The 22,723-nt window shown below is 51.8% G+C and overlaps 1 protein-coding gene across 1 annotated transcript in view; it reads right to left on the bottom strand.

The window, feature by feature from the left end:
* Ago2 (argonaute RISC catalytic component 2) overlaps positions 1-17,161 on the bottom strand; it is a 76,291-nt gene extending 59,130 nt beyond the window's left edge. Inside the window, exon 1 of the mRNA XM_040736366.1 lies at positions 17,036-17,161. Coding sequence (XP_040592300.1) covers positions 17,036-17,057 — 22 coding nt within the window. The 5' untranslated portion in view covers positions 17,058-17,161. The remainder of the gene's footprint in view (positions 1-17,035) is intronic.
* Between the last annotated feature and the right edge of the window lie 5,562 nt (positions 17,162-22,723).

The following is a 22,723-nucleotide window of genomic DNA, read 5'->3' on the forward strand; positions in this document are numbered from 1 at the left end:
GGACGAATGTGCACTCAGACCCACAGCCACTGTGAAGGGTGCACGGGAACCGCACACTCTCCTGCCAGACAGAATCCCAGCATGGAGGGGATGAGCCTTAAGTCCCACAGGTCATTGAGTACTGGCATCTGGTGGAGCTGAGAGGGGAAGGCAGGCTTCTTTAATGGTGCACCCCTTGATAGGCTGAACACTCTCCATGCAGCTAGGCAACCCATGGCCTTGATGAAGACAAAACAAAAAAACAAAACAACCCAAGCTAGATGGGAAGGAAGGGGAGGATGCAGGGCCTGGTAAAGGAGGGATCTAGGTGTGGGGTGGGATATGCTCAAAATGCACCATATGAGACTCTCAAAGGATAAAAATATTGAAGAAAAAACAATGTTCTGCTCCAAGCAGCAAAGGCATTCACTTGTCTGCATTCGTTGAGAAGATGTACAATATGTGGGTCCCCAAGTGACAGCTGCCCTGATCCCAGCAAAGCACCACAGCCCTTTTCTGTAGGAAACAGAGCCCACCCAGCCGAGGACCCACTGGCATTTGATTGCTGCTCATTATGTGCTGCAATTATTGACGTTCCTGCCACAGCCTCCCACATCACAGAGGCCCTGCTTACACACTCATCTCCCCTTCTTCTTCCCTCAATTTTTAAAAGAGATTTAGTTTTAGTCAGGCACTGTTTGCTCCCACCTTTAATTCCAGCACAAGGTGTGTGTGGGGGGGGAGGCAGATTCTGTGAGTTTGAGGCCAACTTGGTCTACAGATTGAGTTCCAGGACAGCCAGAGCTGTTACAAAGAGAAAACCTGTCTCAACAAAACAATGATTCATTTTTACTCTCATCTATGTGTATATGTCTTTGAGTCTGTCCCTCGTGGGGAAGGCCACAAGAGGCTGTTGACCCCCTGCAGTTACCCCTTTGATAGTGCAGAGCACAGCTCCATCCTAGGAGTAGGCTCTGATCTAGGCAGAAGTGACTGGTGAGTCCCATAACACTGTGCCACTGTTGCAACAGTGGGTGTCTGCTAGGTTGGAGCAGGGTTCACAGCGTTTTCTTTAAAATGGGTCAAATGGCTGGCCACTTCAGAGATACGGGCAAGCATGAAATCCAAGTTTAACACAAAAATTATAATGGAAACTTGAAAATCAGGATGTTTCCATTTGCACCATGAGCTCCAAGCTTTCAAAACCCAGGCTCCAGTGACAGCAGTGACAGTCATAAATAGGGTATTTAGATCTCATGGAATCAAATTTGTCAATGTTGGGAAAGTCTAGAACTCGGGAAGCTATGTTCCAAATGGCTGATTAAAAAGACTTACAAAAACCACACTTGGCTACACGGCTCTGAAGACCTACAACTGTACATGCTTTCCCATCTACACTGTAGCCGACTTAAGAAAAACCTTTGTGGAGCTGGAGAGATAGATGGCTTGTCAGTAAAGAGTGCTTGCATCTCTTGCAGAGGACCCGAGTTCAGTTCCCAGCACCCATATCTGGAGGCTCGCAGCTGTAACTCCAACTGTAATTCCAGCTCCAGGGGATTGCCAGGCTTTTCCGCCTTCCCACACATGGCACAAAGAAGGATACACACAAATGAGAAAAATAAATCTTGAGAGAGAGAGAGAGAGAGAGAGAGAGAGAGAGAGAGAGAGAGAGAGAGAGAGAGAGAGAGAGAGAGAGAGAGAGAGAGAGGAGAGGAAGCAGAACCTCTCAGCACTGGGGAGGCTGAGGCACAGACACCAACAGTTCAAGCGCATATTCAGACTCATCTCAAACACACACAGGCCTAATGAGCACTATGGTGCACGCCTATAATTCCTGTACTGGGGAGGTGGAGTTCAAGGCCAGCCTCTAATCCTGCCTCAAAAAGACACCCACACACCCAAGGTGGAAACTGCTAAAGATTGAGTATCCCCACCCAGCTGGTTTGATGAACTCAAGCACGTGTGCAAATGTGCACACTAAGAGCTGAGGACAGGGGCGGGGCAAGACACAAAAAGCTAAGCTTGAGCTCCCTTACGCCACGCCACGGCTGGGAGGAGTGTTTCTGACTTCCAAACGTCTGTGGCCATCTATGTAAGGAGCCGTTTTGAGGATGGGACCAAGTCTGCAGCCCACATTTCACTCAGTTCTCTTGCTCAGATGACTCTTGCCTGTGCCCTATCACAAGGTCACGTGTGCAGTGCTCTCCCCTGGCATCTGAGGTCTGCAGGTTCTGTCTCTGCATCAACAATAGATGGTCAGCAGTCTGCAAAGGCCACACGTCGGGGTGAGATAGGCTGCTTCCTTCTTTCCATGTGTCCCGAGAATGAATGCCAACCACAGTCCTCACTAGAGCCAGACCTTACAAGAGGTCCCAGCCCCCAACAACTGCCTTCCACAATGATCGGTGCTTATATTAGTACACATTTGACAATGTACTAGTATATCCTTTTCCCATGGTTTTTGAGACAGGATTTCACTATGACTTCAAACTTGAGATCTCAAGATCTTCAGGCCTCGGTCTCCCAAGCGCTGAGATCATGGACACGTGTTTCTACACCCAGTGTGAGATGTTGGGGACCAGAGCCAGGCTTCAAGCTAGGCACTGAGTTGCCCACAAGCACTGAATGGCATGCTGCCCCCAGAAGAAAAGGTATCTGGAAGCCTCAGGAACAGAGTAGAAAGCCCTGTGCTCCACCTGAGCCACCGTCTGAATGTCACCATGTGAACAGAAATTGTCACCCCACTTTTCCTCAAAGCACCAAGGCTCCAGGCTGAGTGTGGTGATGAATACCTTAGGAGAGGCAGAGGCGGGAGGTTTCGAGTTGGAGGCCAGCCAGGGAGACATGATGAGACCTCATCTCAAAACCCCACAACCAACCAGGAAGAGCCCCCATAGCCCTACCTCAGGTGTGTCTGAGGAAGGAAGGTAACAGCAGCAACAACTCTGAGGTAGGGGAAACAGACACCCACCCCACGGAGGCCAGGCCTAGCCAGTGGGTACAAGCTTGTCTCCTGTCCCGAGAACCAGGTCCAGATGACTCAAAGAAAAACCCACTACCCAGTGTGTGTGGCACAAAGTGACTGGTAAATGTGCCAGGGCCCCTGGGGGAGCCACCACCTGTCACTGAAGGTCATCAGTGTCAGCGGTTCCCACAGCCCCAGGGGCTTTCAGTCACTTGCTCTCCTCAGACCGAGTCAGTCATCTTCTGTGGAAGCCAAACCAGGATTGGGGCAGGGAGTTTGGCCCAGTTGGCATCTGTGCCAGCTCTGGATTTTCAGAACCCCAAATCTTTGGGCCCAGGCACATATCGTGCCCTTGGTTTTCGAAGTTTGGCAAATTGCTGTGTCCTCCACAGTTATCTGGTTATTTCAGTTTAAACAGCTATTTATTGAGTGTTTAGCTCAAGAGACAGTAAACATTGTTCACTTCAAAATACAGAAAATTGCACCAGGGAAAGTAGCTGAACAAACAGGGGTGCCTCTGCCGTCAGATGGGCAAACAGCACTCCCCACCTGGCAGCCAGGCTTGGGGGTTAAAGGACAGGTTTATCACTGACCTCACCAGGCTCGGGCCCTGCAAAGTAGAGCGGGGAAACTGAGAGCTGCAGCTCACAGCTCACGCCAAGGTTATACACATTGTTTTCCTGCTTGAGGGGGGGTTAGTTTAATTTTATAAAACAAAACAAAAAAGGCTGGGTGCAAAGCTCAGCAGTAGAGCACTCGCCCTGCTTATGCGAGACTAGACCTGGGTCCTAACACAGAAACAAAATCCTGGGGGGGATGTTGGCACCATCCGACTCTAGCTCTGTGGAGCCCCAAGGCCAGAAACACAACAGGACTAGATGCAAATGACCCAATGGGCCACCAACTTACCATCTAAAGGGTACAAGTCAGAAATGGTCCAAAGTGGTGGTGCACGCCTTTAATCCCAGCACTCGGGAGGCAGAGGCAGGCGGATCTCTGTAGTTCGAGACCAGCCTGGACTACCAAGGGAGTTCCAGGAAGCCTCCAAAGCCACAGAGAAACCCTGTCTCGAAAAAAAAAAAAAGACAAGCCGGGCGTTGGTGGCGCACACCTTTAATCCCAGCACTCGGGAGGCAGAGGCAGGTGGATCTCTGAGTTTGAGGCCAGCCTGGTCTACAGAGCGAGTTCCAGGACAGCCTCTAAAACAATACAGAGAAACCCTGTCTCGAAAAAACCAAAAAAAAAAAAAAAAAAAAAAGAAAGAAAGAAAGAAATGGTCCAAAGTGAGCCACAGGGGCCCCCCCAAACAAACCAGTAGACACATGCTTCAAGCATGACTCCTGGCCCAATCCCATGAGCCCGCTCCTCTGACAGGAAGGCAGGAAACTGACTGCACACCAATGGCTTTCACCTTTCACAAGAGAACGTGCCAGTGAGTTTGGCAGCAGCAGGAGTGACTGTGGCAACAAACTCAAGTCAGCATTTAGAATTCAAATAGTGCCTGGCGCTGGTGGCACAGGCCTTTAATCCCAGCACTCGGGAGGCAGAGGTAGGCAGATCTCTGTGAGTTCAAGCCCAGCCTGGTCTACAGAGTGAGTTCTGGTCTACAGAGTGAGTTCCAGGACAGCCTCCAAAACAATACAGAGAAACCCTGTCTGGAAAAAACAAAACAACAACAACAACAACAAAAAAAAAAGAATTCAAAATAGCAACCTTAAAAAAAAAAATAATCAAAGTGCATGGTGGCATCTGGGAGGCAGATCTCTGTGAGTTCCAGGTCAGTCTGATCTACATAGTAAGTTCCAGGACAGCCAGACTACACAGTAAGATTGTTTCAAAATAAATAAGTAGGGCTGGAGAGATGGCTCAGAGGTTAAGAGCACTGGCTGCTCTTCCAGAGGACTGGAGTTCAATTCCCAGCAACCACATGGTGGCTCCCAACCATCTACAGTTCAGTCTGGTGCCCTCTTCTTACATGTAGGCAGAACACTGTATATGTAAAAATAAAACTTAAAAAAAATAAGTAAACCAAAAAATTCACTTGCACCGGGCAGTGGTGGCGCATGCCTTTAATCCCAGCACTCGGAAGGCAGAGGCAGTGAATCTCTGCGAGTTCAAAACCAGCCTGGTCTACAGAGTGAGTTCCAGAAGGCTCCAAAGCTAGAGAAACCCTGTCTCAAAAACAAACAAACAAACAAACAACAACAAACCCGTTTGCTCTTTAATAGTGACCCCAGAGGCCTCAGCCTAGTTCCCAATATGTGTCCAGTGCTGTGGGCCCTGACCCAGGTTAATACATGAGTACTCTCCCTTGCAGGAGGCCTCGGTTTTTAAACTAGGTTGACCCTTCCTGTACGTCTATCTCGAGTGCTCTCCACACAGCTAAGAGAAAGCATGTCTTCTGAGTGCCCCACCTCTGTCCTAGACCTGGATTGAATTAGAGTTCACTATGCTGTCTCTTCTGTGGCTTTATTTAGAAAACAACTCTGACAATGTCTGACCAAATGCCTACAAACTCACGCAGGAGAACAAAAGATGTCTGCTCCCATTTAAAAAGGAGGGTTAGGAAGACTTGGACACCTGCAATTTTGAGGCTTTTCAGGGCTTGAAGGAAAATGCTGACAGTGCCCTGCCACACAGGAGCTCAGCAGGTTCTCTTGGGAGGTCAAGATAGGGCCTCAGAGTCATCTTTACATCCAATGCCCCACAGCCCAGTCAGCCATTACCTCACCAGCACCCAGACCACACTAGCACTCAGGGGAACCATGAGACCCCTTCCCACTCTAAACTCCAAATCACAATTAAGAAACTGCACACCTTCACACAGGACCCTGCCAAGTCATTTACACTTGCTCCATACAGCAGTATGACCACTGGGACACTCACTAACCATGACCCATGATCAACACAATGTTTAGAACAGTCGGTCCATGACTCCATTTGACAACTACGTACTAAACACCGCAAACAAAGCACAATGCCCTGTGCCAGTTATTCTGATGCCAGAAGTGACTTCGTGTGAGTGCACACAACTCCTTATAGTAACAGTAACAGCACCACTACTCCCACTTACAGACAAGGAAGAAACCCAGAGGGCTGAGCACTGGGCACAACAGGGAGCCTTGGACATCACCATTTTCCCATACTACCCACTCAAGTGTGAGACAGCATCTCCCTTACCTTATCGTGAATGCATCCCACCTAGAAGGTGCAGATGTATCCTATCATGAATGTTGGTGTCTAAGTGCCCTGAGTTTTCAGGGAGCAGTCTGTCTGTTGTTCCCTCCACGCATACAGACCCAAGTCACTGATGTTCTTCCTTCAGTAGTAACTGCGCTGGATGCCAGGGCGGCGTCAGTGAGTCACCCTCCGGGCAGGCCTTACAGCATCACTATTGGTATGCAAAAAAGGGGTGATCCCAAGACAGGGGCAGAGCACAGCAGGGGCACTGGAGGGTGCTGACTGCACACAGGACACCATGACACTTCTGCAGCTCCCGAGGACCCTCCAGCGCTCCTCCCCTGCCATGCTGTACTCCTAGCTTACTTTATCTCCCAGGCTCTCTGAAATGGTGACACACACCCCTTTGTTGGGGAAGTCTTATGTTAATAAAGCACTGTCTGGCCAATAGGAATCTAGATGGGTGGGACTAGGAGACCAGGAGGACTCTGGGAAGGAGAAACATAAGAGAGTTCAAGATGTAACCGCCATGGGGTAGGAAACCCGGAACTATTCTCTGGTAAGAGAAATACTTAGATTAATAATTATGGGGTAATTACTTAAGTCAGAGCTAGCCAGTAAGAAACAAGCAAGGCCAACAGCTTCATAATTAATACAGCGTCTTGTGTGTTTATTTGGGGACTACAATGTGACAGAGCCCAGGCGGCTGGCGGGGGATAAACCAAAGCGGCTAGCAAAGGAAAAGCTTCTCTTAACACCCCTTGATCCTGAAGAGTAGAAAAACAAAACACTGAAGGCAATGTGCTTGTGGTGGCAGTACACGCTCAGGAAACCAAGCACCACCTCTTGAGACAATGCCGCTGGCTTGCAGGCCTCCTCAATGCCACAGAGACCAGAGGAGCACATGCCACGCTGTGCAGTGACACGTGGCATGCGGCCATCCCTAGCTACTGTCGCCAAGTTGCCAACACAGCTCAGGCACAAACTTGGTGGCAACTGATACTCTGAGGACAACACCAAGGTGGACAGCCCAAGTCAGGGCTCTCAGCCTCCCACTGTTCAGATTTCAACCAGTAGCCATGTCCTTCTCCAACTACAGACTATTTACCTGCCAGCCTTTACGCGATGGGAGACACGCAAGACAGCAGGGGCTACGGCACAGGCCAGCGACAGCTGAGAAGAGAGAACAGAAGAGGTACCAAGGATGGTCCAGGTAACAAGCCATGAACCACGAGAGCATCTAGGACTGTGCGTGCCAGCCCTGATGGGACAGACAGAGATGAAAGACTAAGCCATCAAGTGCACTGTAGGGCAGACTGAGAAAGAGGTGTCAAAGGACACACTTGTTCACAAGAGTTTGTGTGCACGCAACTTAACCACGTGGGCTGGGTAATGAGAGCCAGGCACTTCACCTGCTGACTAGCTGCCACAGAGCATGGGGGAGGCTGGAGGAGATCTCAAACTCCTGGCTTCTATCACTAATACAGGAGGATGAGTGAGGGTGATAGTATCAATACAGTGTTTGCTGGCTATGTCCACCAAGGGACACCACAGTGAGCACCCCAGCACCCTGCTTACGGCTTCTAACCTCATTCCACTTAAGAAAGCTGACAATAACAGGCAAGGTCACAAGAATCAAGACAGAGGGGACCACCACAGCCCCACAGCAGGGGAGCATGCTGCAAAGGTACAGAAAACAAGAGTCACAGACAGCAGAGTGGGGGAAGTGGGGTGAAAGGTCAGAAGACCACACACCCATGGACTGTGTGGTTTCTGTAACTGGTTCCATCATTGGTCCTGTGTGGGGCACAACACAGGTGCTGACAGATGATTCAACTCCTCTTCTGGAAGGTTGCAGTCATTTCAGAGAGGATGAGGGTTATGAATTAAGCACGGGTTTCTACCCCCAGCAGAGAAAGGGAAGAACAGGAGATGCTGGTTATGCAGGGTGGGGACAGGAGAGGCTGGTTCATCCCTGAAGCAGGACATCAGGCATGGACAGGCTTTGGATTTTTCTCATCTACTTTTCTATATATTAGAATTACTTCCCATAGCCAGGCGTTGGTGGTGCACGCCTTTAATCCCAGCACTCGGGAGGCAGAGGCAGGCAGATCTCTGTAAGTTCGAGACCAGCCTGGACTACCAAGGGAGTTCCAGGACAGCCTCCAAAGCCACAGAGAAACCCTGTCTCGGGGAAAAAAAAAAAAGAATTACTTCCCATAACTAAAAGCCCTTACCACTTTTTTCCAAGTTTACAAACAAGGTAACCAGTCTCTGGACACACAGCAGCCTCCCAGCCCTGCTGCAACCACACACACACACACACACACACACACACACACACGCACGCACGCACGCACGCACGCACGCACGCACGCACGCACGCACTCACACACACACAGACATACAGACACACGCACTGCCCTGGCTCCTCATCCTTCTGGTTCAAAGCAACATTTGCTCTGCTCAGCCTCTCTCTGGTTCTCAGTCCCCTCCTCAGCTATAAAACTGTACCTGGTTTCCTACTTATTTTACCCACTCTGTGAGGGTTACTTGTGGTCTTCCAGGCCTGTGGGAGTGAACCTTGCTTCCCATTTGTGCCCCTGGCTTTAAGCTGGCAGGGCAGGAGCCAAGCTTGTCGTCACTGACCGTGTCAGCAGCACAGGGCTGGCAGCCAATACTCAGACCCCAGGGCTGGTCAGGATCCTGGACTCCTTCCGTGTCTAGGCTGCAAACTCTGCAATGTGTTCCAATGAGATAAGTGGACCTAAGTTCTCTTAGGTACAACTGCATGCAGACTTCACATTTTCCCATCAGTCTGATGGCTAATAAATTATGACAGAAAGGTATTACCAAAGAACTTCACTATCTAACTCTGGCCTGGTGGTTTCGGTAATCATGAGGCTCAGAAGGAGGGGTCTTTGCTACATATGTAGTTTAAGAACATCTTCAGACAAGATCCTGTCTCAACTCCCTCCACTTAAAAGCAATGAAAACACTTTCTAAAACTCTGAAACGCCAGAGTCTGCCGAGGTGCACAGTGCCACCTCTGCATGGTGACAGTGGGAACATAGGCAGTGCAGAAACCAGGTCCTCAGAAACTTAGTTCTCCAGTAAATCAATTCCCACACATGACAGTGATGGAAACACAATGAACACACAAAATCCTAGACACAAATATTCAGAGGAGCACGTTACCCACAGCTGCAAGGAAGGACCCCGAGAGACAATGGATAAGTGATGATATATCCGAAAGATAGAGCATTGTGTGGTAAAAACAAAGGAAATGGAAGCTGGCGGTGGTGGCGCACGCCTGTAATCCCAGCTCTCAGGAGGCAGAGGCAGATGGATCTCTGTGAGTTTGAGGTCAGCCTGGTCTACAGAGTAAGTTCTACATAGAGAAATACTGCCTGGAAAATATCCAAAAGAACAAAAATCTTCTTGAGGACAGACTGCTAAGCAAAATGCCCAAACACAGAAGGTTGTGCGTTGCACGATTCTATTCATAGGAAACATCCCAAATATGCAATTCAATAGCATATCTATATCTATCCATCGGTCATTGGCTTCCGAGTCTGGTGAGCAGGGATGAGGCTAGAACTAGGTATTGGCAATGATGCTGTGACCTCACTGAACTGGAGATGTTATGGGTAAATGTGTGTGGACTAGAGGAAGTGTCAAGTGTCTTCTGTCATCTTACTCCTCTAGGGCAGTGCTCTCCCTCTCCCTCCCCCTGAACCTGTTTTTTCCAGCCAGTCTGGAAGCAAGCAAGTGCCCTTCACTGTCCTGCCTCCATCCCTCTCTGTTGTGCAAGGATCCAAACCTCTCTGTTCCCACCTGTACAGCAAGTGCTCCTAACAACTAAGCCATTTCGCCAGCTCTTTAATTATTTTAAGATTTATGTTATTTTTAATTACGTGTGTGTGCATGAGTGTAAGTGCCTGTAGATGCAGACAACCAGATCTGCAGACAGAGATGGATGCAGGCAGTGTGGATGCTGGGAGCAAACTCAGGCTCTCTCCACGGGCAATCTGTGCTCTTAACCAGAGACTTTTCTCCAGCCCCTTAAACGGTTAAATTTATGCCGTGTAAACTTGGCTATTTTTTTTTTAAGGCTGACATTTTGAAAGAACTTCCCTGCTCTGAAACGCCAATCATTTTTCTTCTCCCTTCTGTTGACAAAGACCCACTTGGACTAAATAATGAGAACAATACATACTTCAGAGTGCTGCTGGATCAGGCTGTGGGTGGAGGCCAGGAAGGAATCGCCAGTGGGAGCCCCAGGTGCCATCATTCCAGAGGCCAGGGCTGGAGTGGCAGGAAATGACGAGCCACCTGGGGCCGCATCTAAGGTTTGTTCATAGGAGGGATGACTTGGCAAGATTCTTAACACTTGCCATTCTGCAAGATGAACTTGAACATGCTTCAATAAAAATATCCAGAAATAAAACAAAACCCACATTTCAAACGAGCATCCCAGGGAGTGACACTCAGTGAGCTTAGGAGGCTGTGCCTTGCCCCCCAGGGGCCAGCATCACCACTCCACCCTCCCTGTGGCCTGTGGCAGGTGATGATAAAGTGGCCTGGCACTCTCTTGAGAAGCCAGGCCCACGGCTCAGTCCCCTGTGAGCACTGAGGCAACTCCTTGCCACCCGAGGCAACCAGGATCCTCTACGGAGGGTGATCCAACAGAATGAAACTCAAATCCCTCCAGAGGCCAACCTGGTCCTGCTCTTGTCTTGGCTTGATACCAAGCACACACATGTAACAGCACCACACACACGCCTCACAGAAGCCTGTCTAGCTGATCCCAAGCCTTGTGGTATCAGGTGCTTCAAAACGCAGGGCACAGTTGCCATGGCATTTCAGGAACTCCTTAATAGTCCCTTTACCCAGACTCAAGGGTGGAGCAGACAAGCCACGGTTGTAGGCTGTCCTAGATTACACCTGTAAGCTTTTTCAGAAACGGGGCAAGTAAGCAGACAGATGAGAAGCAGTAACCCCAACTGGAAGGCTTTGGGAAGTCCTCTGGTGCTGTGCATTTCCTAGACTGTGTTGATCAGAGACAGTTCTCTCGGGCCCATCCAAGCCAGGTTTCTGACCTAGCCCCACCCCTGACAACTGGGAATGGCCCAGGACTGTTTTCTGCCTTCCCAAAGGCCCTACTGGCAGCATCTGGGAGTCCCACGCCCCTCGGAACAGCAATTACCTGTGGCATCTCCTAGGTCTCCTGGGTACAAGTGGGGAAAGGCCTCCAGGTAATCTGGCTCTCCTTCAGGCCCATCCAAGTCAGGGCTAGAGGGCAGACTGAGCGCCAGCTATGGGATCCCAGATTGCTCGGGGCCAGAGCCTTACCTACTTCTCCTGGCTTTCCCACGCCCACCTCTAGCACTCACCCCAGCTTCAAATTGCTCCCTCCAGCACCCCAAACCTAACAGCCCTAAAACTCAGTGACATCTGGCCTTTCTTCCTGCCATGGCTATGAAATGATTTATTCAATGTTTCATAACAGTGGTTGTCAGGATGAAGGTACAGCCAAACCCAATGCCTGTCCAGCCAGACCATTCACACCCAAACTTCATGAAGTACGCAGATCAGTCTCCCCTAGAGACACTGAGGCACTGCCTCAACTCCATTCACTCCTATAGTGGTTTGAATGAAAAATGTCCCGAGTTTTGGGCATTTGAACAGTTGATCCCTAGTTGGTTTGATCCTTAGTTGGCTTGGGAGGTGTGGCCTTGGAGGAAGTACATCACAAGAGGCAGACTTTGAAGGCTCTGACATTTCCATTTTGCTGTACTTCATGCAAACATCTAAAAAGAATGTGAGCTCTCAGCTTCCTGCTGCTGCCAAGCCTCCTTGCCATGATGGACTCTGACCCCCCCTGGAACCATCAGTGCCAAATAAACTTCCTTCCATCATGGTGCTTTCTCACAACAAAAGAGAAATACCTAATACAACACACAAAGCATCACTACCTTCTTCCCCTAGGTAGAGGAGGCTGGGAGAGCTGACAGGGTGGTTCCCAAATAGCCCTGGGCCCAGCTCCGGCCCAAACACACACATGAAGAAGATGTTTTTCCAGAATGCACTTGCCCGCCTGGTACCACAAGATTTGGAAGCAGTTCCTGCCCAGACCTCTTCCTCCTTAACCCTCTCTGTCTTCCCACAGGTGTTGGCCTGGTCATTATCTCCAATGCCCCAAATCCTCTCTTTAAACCACTGGTGCCATCCAGCCACCTAATCCCTAAGTCAGCTCCTCACTTCCTTGCTGCCCTGTCCTCATGCTCTCCAGTGAACTATTCAAGATGCTTCCAAGGACTCAGCTTCAAGTGAGCTCCCTGGGAGTTAGGAGGAGTAGGGACAAGGAACCAATAGCACCTGTGCAGACATACTGTAAACCTGGAAGGTGGACACTTAATGCTCTTTGCATCTCCATAGGATTCCACTTGGTTCCTGACTGGAACACACATCTGTGTTGGCAATATGGACCAGAGCCCACCACTTGTAAAGCATGTAGGCAGCCGTGAAAGCCAAGCCTACCTCTGCAGGCTCATCTTGAATCTGGCTCTACGGGGCCCTGTCTGGCTACCCTGGGTAAACCATCATCCTACCAGCATGTTCTCAAGATGACTGGGGACACATACACACAGTTCCCCTTCAGCCTGTGCCACATGGGCGGGGGAAAAAAAGAATCCAAGTCACAAGGTCCAGAGGGTGTGAGCAACTTAGGAAATATCTTACATGCTCCAGACAGGGAAACTGAGACCCACACAGATGTCAAACTCCCCACACATCCCTAGGAGGACAGGACTGAAATGGATGACCATGTTCTCCGTCCACTGCCCCTGCTGACACTAAGGGAAGCCCAAGAATAGAGTTCCCGATGCTGGTCCAGTGTCCAAGAGCCGGAGGCACTGTGTTCTTGGCAGACAGCGGAGGGCCTGGCTGCCTCTCACACACCCACCGGGTGGGCCGCCTGCTTGGGGCTGCAGCAGCACACATTGGTGCAGTGCCTCAGGGGCACCACACGTGTACCTGCAGGCATCACCAGGACCCCAGATGCACTGGGTGTGCAGCAAGTGTACACACTCAGCCCTGCTCCTGAGCCCCAGGTCTGACTCGGGCCTGGCCCACCAGGTCTGCCGCTGTCCAAACACCCCACTTGACTGGAGAAAGCTCCCAGGTTAGATGATGAACCCCGCACAGCCCTAGTGAAAAGTTGATAGAAAGGCACAGGTGTTTGGTCTGGAAGAGGGAAAAAGGGAAAACCGGTACACATAAGGACTTCGGGTTCTTCAGCTCTAGAGGTGAAAGTGGGAAATTAGTTGTAGCTTGATACCATCTCACCACAAGAGCTTCACTTTATTCAACCAGTCAGAGTGAAGAGAATGGTACCCGCACCAGGCTGGGCCGGGCCAGTGCAGCCTCACTGCCCACGAGACAGTGATGCTGGTGTTGTGAAGCTGCAGGGTGCACAGGATGGCTCGAGCAGATAACGGGAGGGATACAGATCATGATTCCTCACCCCCACCTGAGCCCAAAACTGGGGAGGGAATCCCACCTTGGGGTAGGCTCTGCAATAGGAGCTACACAAAGGCCATCCTGATTTTCTAATGAGTTGAATCACCTGAAAGAGGGCCACGGAGAGACAGGCCCTTGCTGTAACTATGAATGTTATACTCAAAGTAGTGACTTGTGTAAAAACACCATGTTTCAAAAACAAGATACAACCAAGAAAGATTTAGATGACAGAACCCAAATTTACATGTTCTTCCATAACTCCATATTCTAATGTCAATTGTAGGGTCTGGAGAGATGGTTCAGTAGTTAAGAGCACTTGCTGCTCTTGCGGGACCCAAGTTCAGTTGCCACCGTCCACAGTCACAAATATCTGTGACTCCAGTTGCCTGATGCCATCTTCTGGCCTCTGGGGCCACCAGGCATGCATGTGGTATACATACATGCATGTCGGTAAACACTAATACATATAAATAAGAACAAAATTTAAAAAAGCAAGCCAAGTGTAATCATTGTCTCTGAAGTCAGGAGACTTGGTAACGCCTAGTATAACTATAGCACCGGGTTGTGTTCATATATACCTGCACCAGTTCTTCATGCTGGCATAAACCTGTAACCCCATGACTCTGGGAGCACAGGCAGGAGGATGAGTTTGAGACCAGCAGGGGCTATTCAGCCCACCCTGTCTCTGAAAGAGAAGGGGGGAAATCCCTGTACTCTGTGTCACAAGCACGTCAGGGTGAACTGACAGGGCTGGAGTCTGCTTTAGGATGTTAGCGGGGAAGAAGGCGGCTGGTAAACCGCGCCCAAACTGACAGCTGCAGTAGCAGCAGCAGGAGGAATCCACAGGCACAAACCAAACCTTTGGACACCCTGCTTTCAGGTTGCAACATTACTTCACAGTAGAAACTTTTTAAAAATCCTGTTACATTTACTACAATAACAATTCATAAAGTTAAAAAAAGAAACATTTTTATCATACTGGCAGCCCAGTCTCTTGAACTGTGAAGAATAAACCTAACGGTGTTGACAAAAGAAACTCAGTTACAAAATGTTGCTTCTTACCAACATGTAAGTCAAAGCTTTCACAAGTACCCATTATTTAAATTACTGCACACGCTGGGGGGCGGGGTTCCCACAAATGCTCATCAGCCACCGCACTGCGTGCTTCCCAGCTGCTGGCAGCACCTTCCCTGGGGCACAGAGCCCACCAAGCTGCAGTGGTGCCCTCACACAACTGGGAGTTGGGAAGAATCCGGGGAGCAGGGCCACAGTGGACGCAACTCCACACCCAGTTTTCACTGTCACAGAGGTTACTTTGTAGCAAATCCTCCTGGGCAATAAAAGAAAGAGGGAGCTCAGCCAGACAGCTTAAAACCCTTAGGTGGGAGACCCCACCTACAACCCACTTTGATAGGAAGTTTCGTGTTGGGTAGAGAATTTACATACCCTAAACCACTAACCCTTCAGGAAGGGGAAAAAAAATCTATCAAGTTCCAAACCTTGCCCCCCCCACCCAGGCAGCTACTGTCACACGTGTAACAGTTTGTAAAAGGCGGATAAAAACCCATTGTGAATTCTATTTTTAAAGTTAATTTACTAAGTATTTACTTCCCATGAAGCTGGGGAGCTGCAAAGCTCTTTGTAACATTTCTAGAATTCAGATACAATGGCCTTCCATCCTCCGAAATTTGGAAATATTGTTGCGTCTCACTGAAGAAATTGTATGGGGGGCCTTTTAAGAAAAATTAAAAGCCGTGGTGTGTACAATAAAATGAAGCTGCACTCGGGCCTTGCGATTACAGCACACTGGCCCACCTGGATCTTGGGTTCCTTCCCAGTCTGCCATTAGCCAAGAATTATCCTACAGGCATCTCTTTTCTCGCCCAAGGTTTTCTGGTTAGAGGGGACTGTCTCTCCCTCAGGCCACAACGCAGAGGCCCACGCAGCAGCAGCCATCTTCAAAGCTGCCAGTGACCAAAACGAACCGGTTGATCCAGAGAGCTACCGCATTCTTTTCTAAAAGGCAACCTCCCCTTGCAGAACACACAGTAGGTTCTCATTTCCACCCTATCTGGGAATCCACTGGTCTAATCCACACCAAACAGGTAGTTCCAACGGTGGGTCAAGGTCAAAGATACTGGGAGCCACTTCCCTAGCAATGTTCAAACAGGTTGCCCTAATGCCTGCTGGCTCCTGAATGTTACGGGGCTCTTAACGTCTCTGAGCTCCTACTGCCTGTCTTCAGAATGAAGACCCACTGTGACAGGCCGAGAGGAGAAACATGCAAAACAGAGGAAAGCCTGGTCTCGTTCCTAAGGAAGTCACTAGAAACTGACACTCTGAGAAAATGGTGCAGCCTCGGAATTAAGGTTTTCTGGGTTCCTCCACAGCGCTGAGCTGGAGGATTCCCACACTCGGGCAGGAGGCTGCCCGGCCACTGCCAAGACGGCCTCCAGACCCCAACAACTGCCCCGGGACCCGGTCACCTTCCAGACGCCAAGGTGAACCGGGTCCACAAATTGCTGGAAGCCCTATGTAACGCCTTTTAGAAGTTGGTCAGTGGGCATTCGAGGAGCCAGCGCTATGACATCCGCAGAGGAGGCGCAGCGGGCTCCAGGCAGGTACCGCTGGGGACCCGGGAAGACCTGGGAGGCTTCCAGAGCCCGCAGCGGGGAAGTCTGGGGAGGCCCCGAGGCGAGCCGCTAGGTCAGGTGGGCAGCAGGGAGGGCCCGCGGGCGCCAAGCACGGCCTGGCGGACAAAGGGGGGCAGGCTGAGCCCGAGCAGGCGGCGGGGCGGCCGGGAAAGGGAGCCACGTGCCTGGCGGGAGAGGGCGAAGGATCCCTCCAACACCTAACTGTTTCCTCGGCCCCGCGAGTAAAACCGCCCTCCGCTCTGCTCCGCGGGCAGGGTGGGGAACGCGTTTGTGTTTTTAAGTTTTCTGGAACTTTTCCAGGGACATGGGCACGCCGGCGGGAAGGAGTGCCACGGCGGCCGCCCGCTCCGGGGGAATCCGCCGAGAGATTAGCGCTTGAATGGGGCGGGCGGCTGCCGGGCGGGGAGCTGCGCCCGAGCGGCCGATTGCGGTCCCGGGGCCCCGGGGTTCGGCTCCCGACCCGTCCGGCTCCCCGCCCAGGGCCCCCGCTGCCGTGCGCTCGGGGCCGGCGGGAGGAGCGCGGCGGGAGGACGGAGACCCGCCGCAGGCCGGGCCTGGGCCCCCCACACGCGTCCCGGCCGCGCCGCTCGGGCGCCCTGGGCCTCCCCGCCCCGAGGCCCTGTCCGGCCGCCCCGAGGCCACGCCGCGGCCCCACAGGCCCCGGCCGGCGCCCCCACCCGCCCCCCGCCAACCGCCGCGGCGCGAGCGCCGGGCCCCCGCCGCGCGGACTCACCGGGGCCGGCTCCCGAGTACATGGTGGCGCCGCCGAGGGCCGCGGCCGAGGGCCGGCCGCGCGCTCCACGGGCCCCGACGCCGCGAGCAGCCGCCGGCCGCTCGATCCGCCCCGGCGCGGTCGCCTCGCAGAACAGGTTTACCCGACGCGGCCGGGGCGGCGGGCGGAGGCGGCGGGAGCGGAGGGGGAGGGGAGCGGGAGGAGGGAGGGGAGGAGGAGGGGCGAGAGGGACGACGAGGGAGGGGACGGCGGGGAGGAGGGAGGGGGCGGGAGGAGGGAGGGGACTGCGGGGGGAGGGGGAGGGGGGAGAAGGTGGCGGGGAGGGAGGGCGGGGGCAGGGGAGGAGGCCGGAGGAGGCGCGCGCACCCGGGGCAGCTGGATGGGGGGCGGCGGCGGCCTCCCGCGTGGACGCCCGGAGTGCGGGACCCCGGAGGCGACCCCGGGGCACGCGGCCCGGACCCGTCCTGCGGCCCAGCGCGGCCAGCCCAGCACCGCGACCCGGGTCGGGGTCCTCCCGCGCCGAGCCGCACAGCCGGGGCGGCGTCCTGCCGAGCCCCCGCCCCTGCACCTCGGCCTGCCTGGCTCTTTAAGTTATTAACGACGCGGCGACGGGAAGCGGGCTCCCCACCCAGAGCTTGAACTTGGACGCGGCCAGGCCGGTGCGCGTGACCACACCGCCACCTCCCGGCGCGCCTCGACAACCCAGATCATCCTAGTACAGCACCGAAGAGGCACAGCAAGTTCGACATTAATGCTATCAGCTGTCAGGGAGTAGATCTAGTCCTGTGGCCCCCAATCCAGGGGTCAGAGCCCAAGAGTTTTGCTTCGAGGCCTCCCGGACCAGGATGCTCCTTATAAGCACAGGTCTTTTCTCCACTTGTTGCTTGCACGTGCTCCTGGTCCTGTCCAACTGTCTCTAGAGCCTTCTCTAGGGGGAGGAGCAGTAGTCAGCTCATGCTCGCTTGCAGTGTCTGAGGGCCCAGACCAAGAACAAACAGAGTCCTAGTGCAGGGACCCCAGCATCGTAGTAGGTTCCTTGTCCTGTGCAGTGCTCAAAGGCATAGGAGCAAGAAAAGCAGCTCTCTTTCCAATACACATCGAGAGGAGGAGGAGGAAACTAGGAGGTACTGCAGGGCTGCCACGCCAGCCAGCTACTCAGAAGGCAGAGGGGGAGGGGGGAGCGAGCTTAAATCAGCCTAGGATACATAAAAGAAAGACATGGTTCCAGGACAGCCTCCAAAGCTACGCAGAGAAGCCCTGTCTCGAAAAAACAAAACACACAAACACACACACACACACCCGCGTGCGCGCAGGGAGACAGACAGAGAGGGAGGGAGGGAGGGAGGGAGGGAGGGAGGGAGGGAGGGAGGGAGGGAGGGAGGGAGAGAGAATGAAAAGGGTCTCCCTCCAAGTGATTGATGCAAACGGGTAATCATAATACCTGGCCCGGGAGCCACCACTGCTTTGGAGATGGAGACAGGATTTTGTGAATTCAGGAGAGATTTGTTGCTCTCCTGCCTGAGCAACACAGTGAGAACTGATGGGGGGTGGGGTGGGGCCTGGTTAGAAGGGCTCTGGGGTCTCAAGCTCAGCAGTGGAGCACTAAATGCCTACTCAAAACCTTGTGTTCCCTCCAAGCACTGTCCCCCAAAGTCATGGAATGTTTGAGGGGCATGCAGTAACTCAATTGATAGTGTTTGCCAAGAAACCTGGTTGGCACACGCCTTTAATCCCAGTACTGGAGGCAGAGGCTGGTGTATCTCTGAGTTCGAGGCCAGCCTGGTCTACAGAGCGAACCTTGTTTGTGAGCACCAGGAAGTCTGGGTAGCACTGGGCATTGCTGTGCATCACAGGGAAGATGGACACCATGAGCACTCCCTCCAAAGTGCAGTGAGAAATAGAGCCCCTGTGTCTGTGGCTGGGATCCCGTCAATGCGGCTAAGTGCAGCAGGATGACTGTCCCTTGACCAGCCTGACTTCATTTGTAAGAGTTCCTAAGCATCCAGGTATGCCTCCGGGAAGCTGAGGCAATATAGGAGGCCCGGTCTCTAAGGAATAGGAGGGAGGAGGGATTGGTCTCAAACGAATAAAAGTAAAGTAGCCCAGAGAGATGCCTTTGTAAGTAGTCACTATCCTAAGAACAGCAAGACAGTAGTAGCAAGCAGGGCTGGTGTGGAGCAGGGTGTACCTGTGGTTCCAGCAGGCCCTTGCAGCAATCAAGTTTCACTGAGGCCCATAGCTCCGCCTTGACTGCACTAAGCTAGGGCCTGGAGGAAAAGCTTCAGGCTCTGCAGTAGGATGGAGGCAGGGAAACTTTGTTTCTAGGCAGGATAATCTCAGGAATGCTCAATTGTGTCTCTGCTGAGATTCAACACTGCTCTCTGCTGGTGGAAGCATGCTATTGCTTCCTGTCTCTCACCTTCCACTGCCTAGTGCCTGGGTTAGTCCAGAGCTCACATCCAGCCACCCTGCACTAGGGTGCAGAGTGCCCTTTTTCAGGGTTTGGCCACCCTGTCCTTTGCTGTTGCACCATGCAAAGAGCTGCAGACCCATAGCCCAAGCCAAGGCTACCATCTCTCCCTCTGACATTTTTACCCCTAAGTCACCTCTCCTCCAGCCACCAGCAAAGCTGGGAATGCCCTTCCCTACCTCCACACAGCTGCCTTTCTGGCCTGCAAGCTAGGACTCAGTCTACAATGGCATCATCTCCACTCATGCCTAGAACTTTCTCAAGTTCCCAGTCTGGCCTGTCTTGCCTTCTGTCCCTGCGTGCCCCCAGCATGAAATTCCCACTCCCGTGTTGGGACTCCTGATGCTACTGCAGCTGTAGGCGCGGGCACAGGTTGAGACAGTGAAGCAGGCCAGTACACAGCTAAGCACACTGTGCACTCCCAGTTTTGATCATATACCCCCAGGAAAGAGAGAAGAGAGCCTGAAAAATTGCACAAAACAGGCTCCAAAGTCGTAGGGTCTGCCAGATTCAACCTTAGGGGCTCTTAGTTACTTCAAGGTGGTATGGTGATGCATATCTGTAATTCTAGCACTGAGACTGGGAGGGGGTGGGAGAGGCTGCCAGATAGACTATCTCAAAAACAGCTAGGTGTGGTGACTCGTGCCTTTAATCCCATCACTTGGAAGCCAGAGAGAGGTGAAGATATATAGATATAGATAGATAGATATAGATATGTGTGTGTGTGTGTGAGGACAGCCTGGTCTACATAGTGAGTTCAAAGCCGGTCAGAACTACATAGTGAGACATTGTTTTAAAATATGTATTATATTTTAATAGAGAGAGAACCCAGAGTATCAAGGTCACAGAGTGGAGGATGTTTATAGTGTATTATACAGATGTGACACTCAACAAAATAGCCTTTGTATGTATATGATGTACATATCTCCAGAGAATACATCTAGGATACATGAGGGTATAAAAAAGGATATGAAAGTAACAACAGGAATATTGGCAGCAGACTTGAGAAACTTCAGAGAAGAAGTTTCAGGGCGGATAGCACTGGGTTCACAGGTAGGCACAAGGAGGCACTACTACAGACCCACCGGTCCTGAAACAGGGAGAGGAAGTGGCTTGGGATCCACCAGAGCTTGAGCACCTTCTCCTTCACCCCCACCCCCATTCATCATCCTGTCACTGTTTAACCTAGGTCACTTCCTGTTTGTCCCCTCCTCCTGAGACTCCTCCTGAGATTACCTCCAGACAGAGCCAAAGGTTAGTTTAACGTGCAAGGGAGACCTTGGTGGATTCCAAGACAGCCAAGGGTGCAGACAGAGCTTAGTAGGAAGTTTTGTTAGGAAGGGGAAAGGGGAGAAGGGAGGGAAAAGGTAAAGAGACACAGAGACAGAGAGAGGACAAAAAAGAAGAGGAAGACAGGAAAAGACGTGACCGCCCCAGCCCAAGAGAAGGAAAGAGAGCCTAAATGGGCAGGGTCTTTCTTTTAAAGGGTCCTTTACCCCTGTGTGCACACAACAAGCCATGGAACCAGGGTGCTGCCTGAGTGTGTTCTGCCCGGTGACAGGGGCAGGCCAGCATAATGCCTGAGTTCCTACACCAACCCCTCCTCCTATCAAGGCTCCACATTTCCCAAAGGCATTTGACTGTGTCGCTCTGTGACTTGCTGCTGTTGGGTAAGATAGACTCTGGTATAGCTACCTGCCACACACTTCAGCTGTGGGTTGGGCCTTCCTGCCCTAGCACTGACAGAACTTCCGGCATCTGAGGGATAGCTAACCAACCTTAAATTCCAAAATCTTGGCTTCTACTTAGCAGGACTAACACCAATAGTCATTACCCTATCAGAACCAGTTTATCACAGAGAGGCACTAATGGGGACAGAAAGGGTCATAGCATCTGTGTGAGGCGTGGGCCCTGTGCTAATTATCAGGGTGACAGTATGTAAGACCCCCCCATGCCACTGTGAGCTCTAATCCTGCATGTTTTGTGTACCTGAGGGATGGGAACACTGTTGGGGATGGGGATGTAAAAGAGGCTGGTGGGGGGCTGGAGAGATGGCTCCATAGCAGTGGCTGCTCTTCCAGAGGACCTGGCTCAATTCCCAGCACCCACATGAAGCTCATACTTGTCTGTAACTCCAGTTCCAGAGGATCCAGACATGCAGGCAAAACACCGATGCCCATAAAATAAATCTTTAAAAAAGCAAAACAGACCAGTGGTGACATTCCTGCTCAGGGACCAGAAATATAAGTAGACAATCTGTTTCTTTTTTGTTGTTGTTGTTGTTGCTGTTTTGTTTTTTGGGACAGGGTTTCACTGTGTAGCTTTGGAGCCTGTCCTGGCACTAGCTCTGTAGAACAGACTGGCTTTGAATTCAGAGATCCGCCTGCCTCTGCGTCTCAGCAAGTAGACACATTAGAAATGTTCCATTTCTAATCCCTGTGCTTTCTACCCTGTGGATTACTGGGGCAAGTGACAACTCAGACCTCTTGACTGTGTGCCTTCCAACTTGCACTCAAGTCCTCACCCAAGGGGGTGATTAGAGGTAGTGAGGGGGAGCCTTCCTTAAGGGTGTCAGTGCCCTTATAAGAGAGGGCCACATGTACACACCTGCAGTCCTGGTACCTGTGGGGGGCTGAAGGGGGGACTCAAGCAGTCTGGACTACATAGATCCCATGTAGAGGCCCAAGACTGCTTGCTGCCTTGACTCTGACCACAAGAGGACACAGTGGTAAGATGCTGCCTGTGACCATGAAAGAGTTGTCAGTGAATACTAGGGTCCTTTCCTTTGCTTTTGTTTTTGTTTTTTGTTTTTTGAGGCAGGGTCTGCTGTAGCCCAGTTTGGCCTCAAATTCACCAGAATAAATTCACCAAAAAATAAAGCACTGAACTCCAAATAAATGGCCTTGAACTTCGGATCATCTCGCCTCTACGTTCATGACACCTGGCTGTTTCCTTTCTCTTCCTTGCTTACTATTTTCCTTCCTCCATCCCGTCCTCCCTCCTCTCTGCCTGTCTATAGTGCCTCCGCCTGAGTAGGTGGGTCTATAAACACGTGTCACCATGGCCAGTGGCTTCAATTGCTGTTTTTTTAAGCCATGGTCTACAGCATTCGATCACCGTAGTCAACAGGGACTGCAACAGTTTAGTGGGCTGTGATGGTGAGAAGGTGAGGGCTGCAGGTGAGGTGTGCCGCCATGGGTAGAGGTGAGGGCTGCAGG

The sequence above is a fragment of the Mesocricetus auratus genome, unplaced genomic scaffold, assembly GCF_017639785.1.
Source record: "Mesocricetus auratus isolate SY011 unplaced genomic scaffold, BCM_Maur_2.0 Super-Scaffold_100055, whole genome shotgun sequence".
Lineage (NCBI taxonomy): Eukaryota > Metazoa > Chordata > Mammalia > Rodentia > Cricetidae > Mesocricetus > Mesocricetus auratus.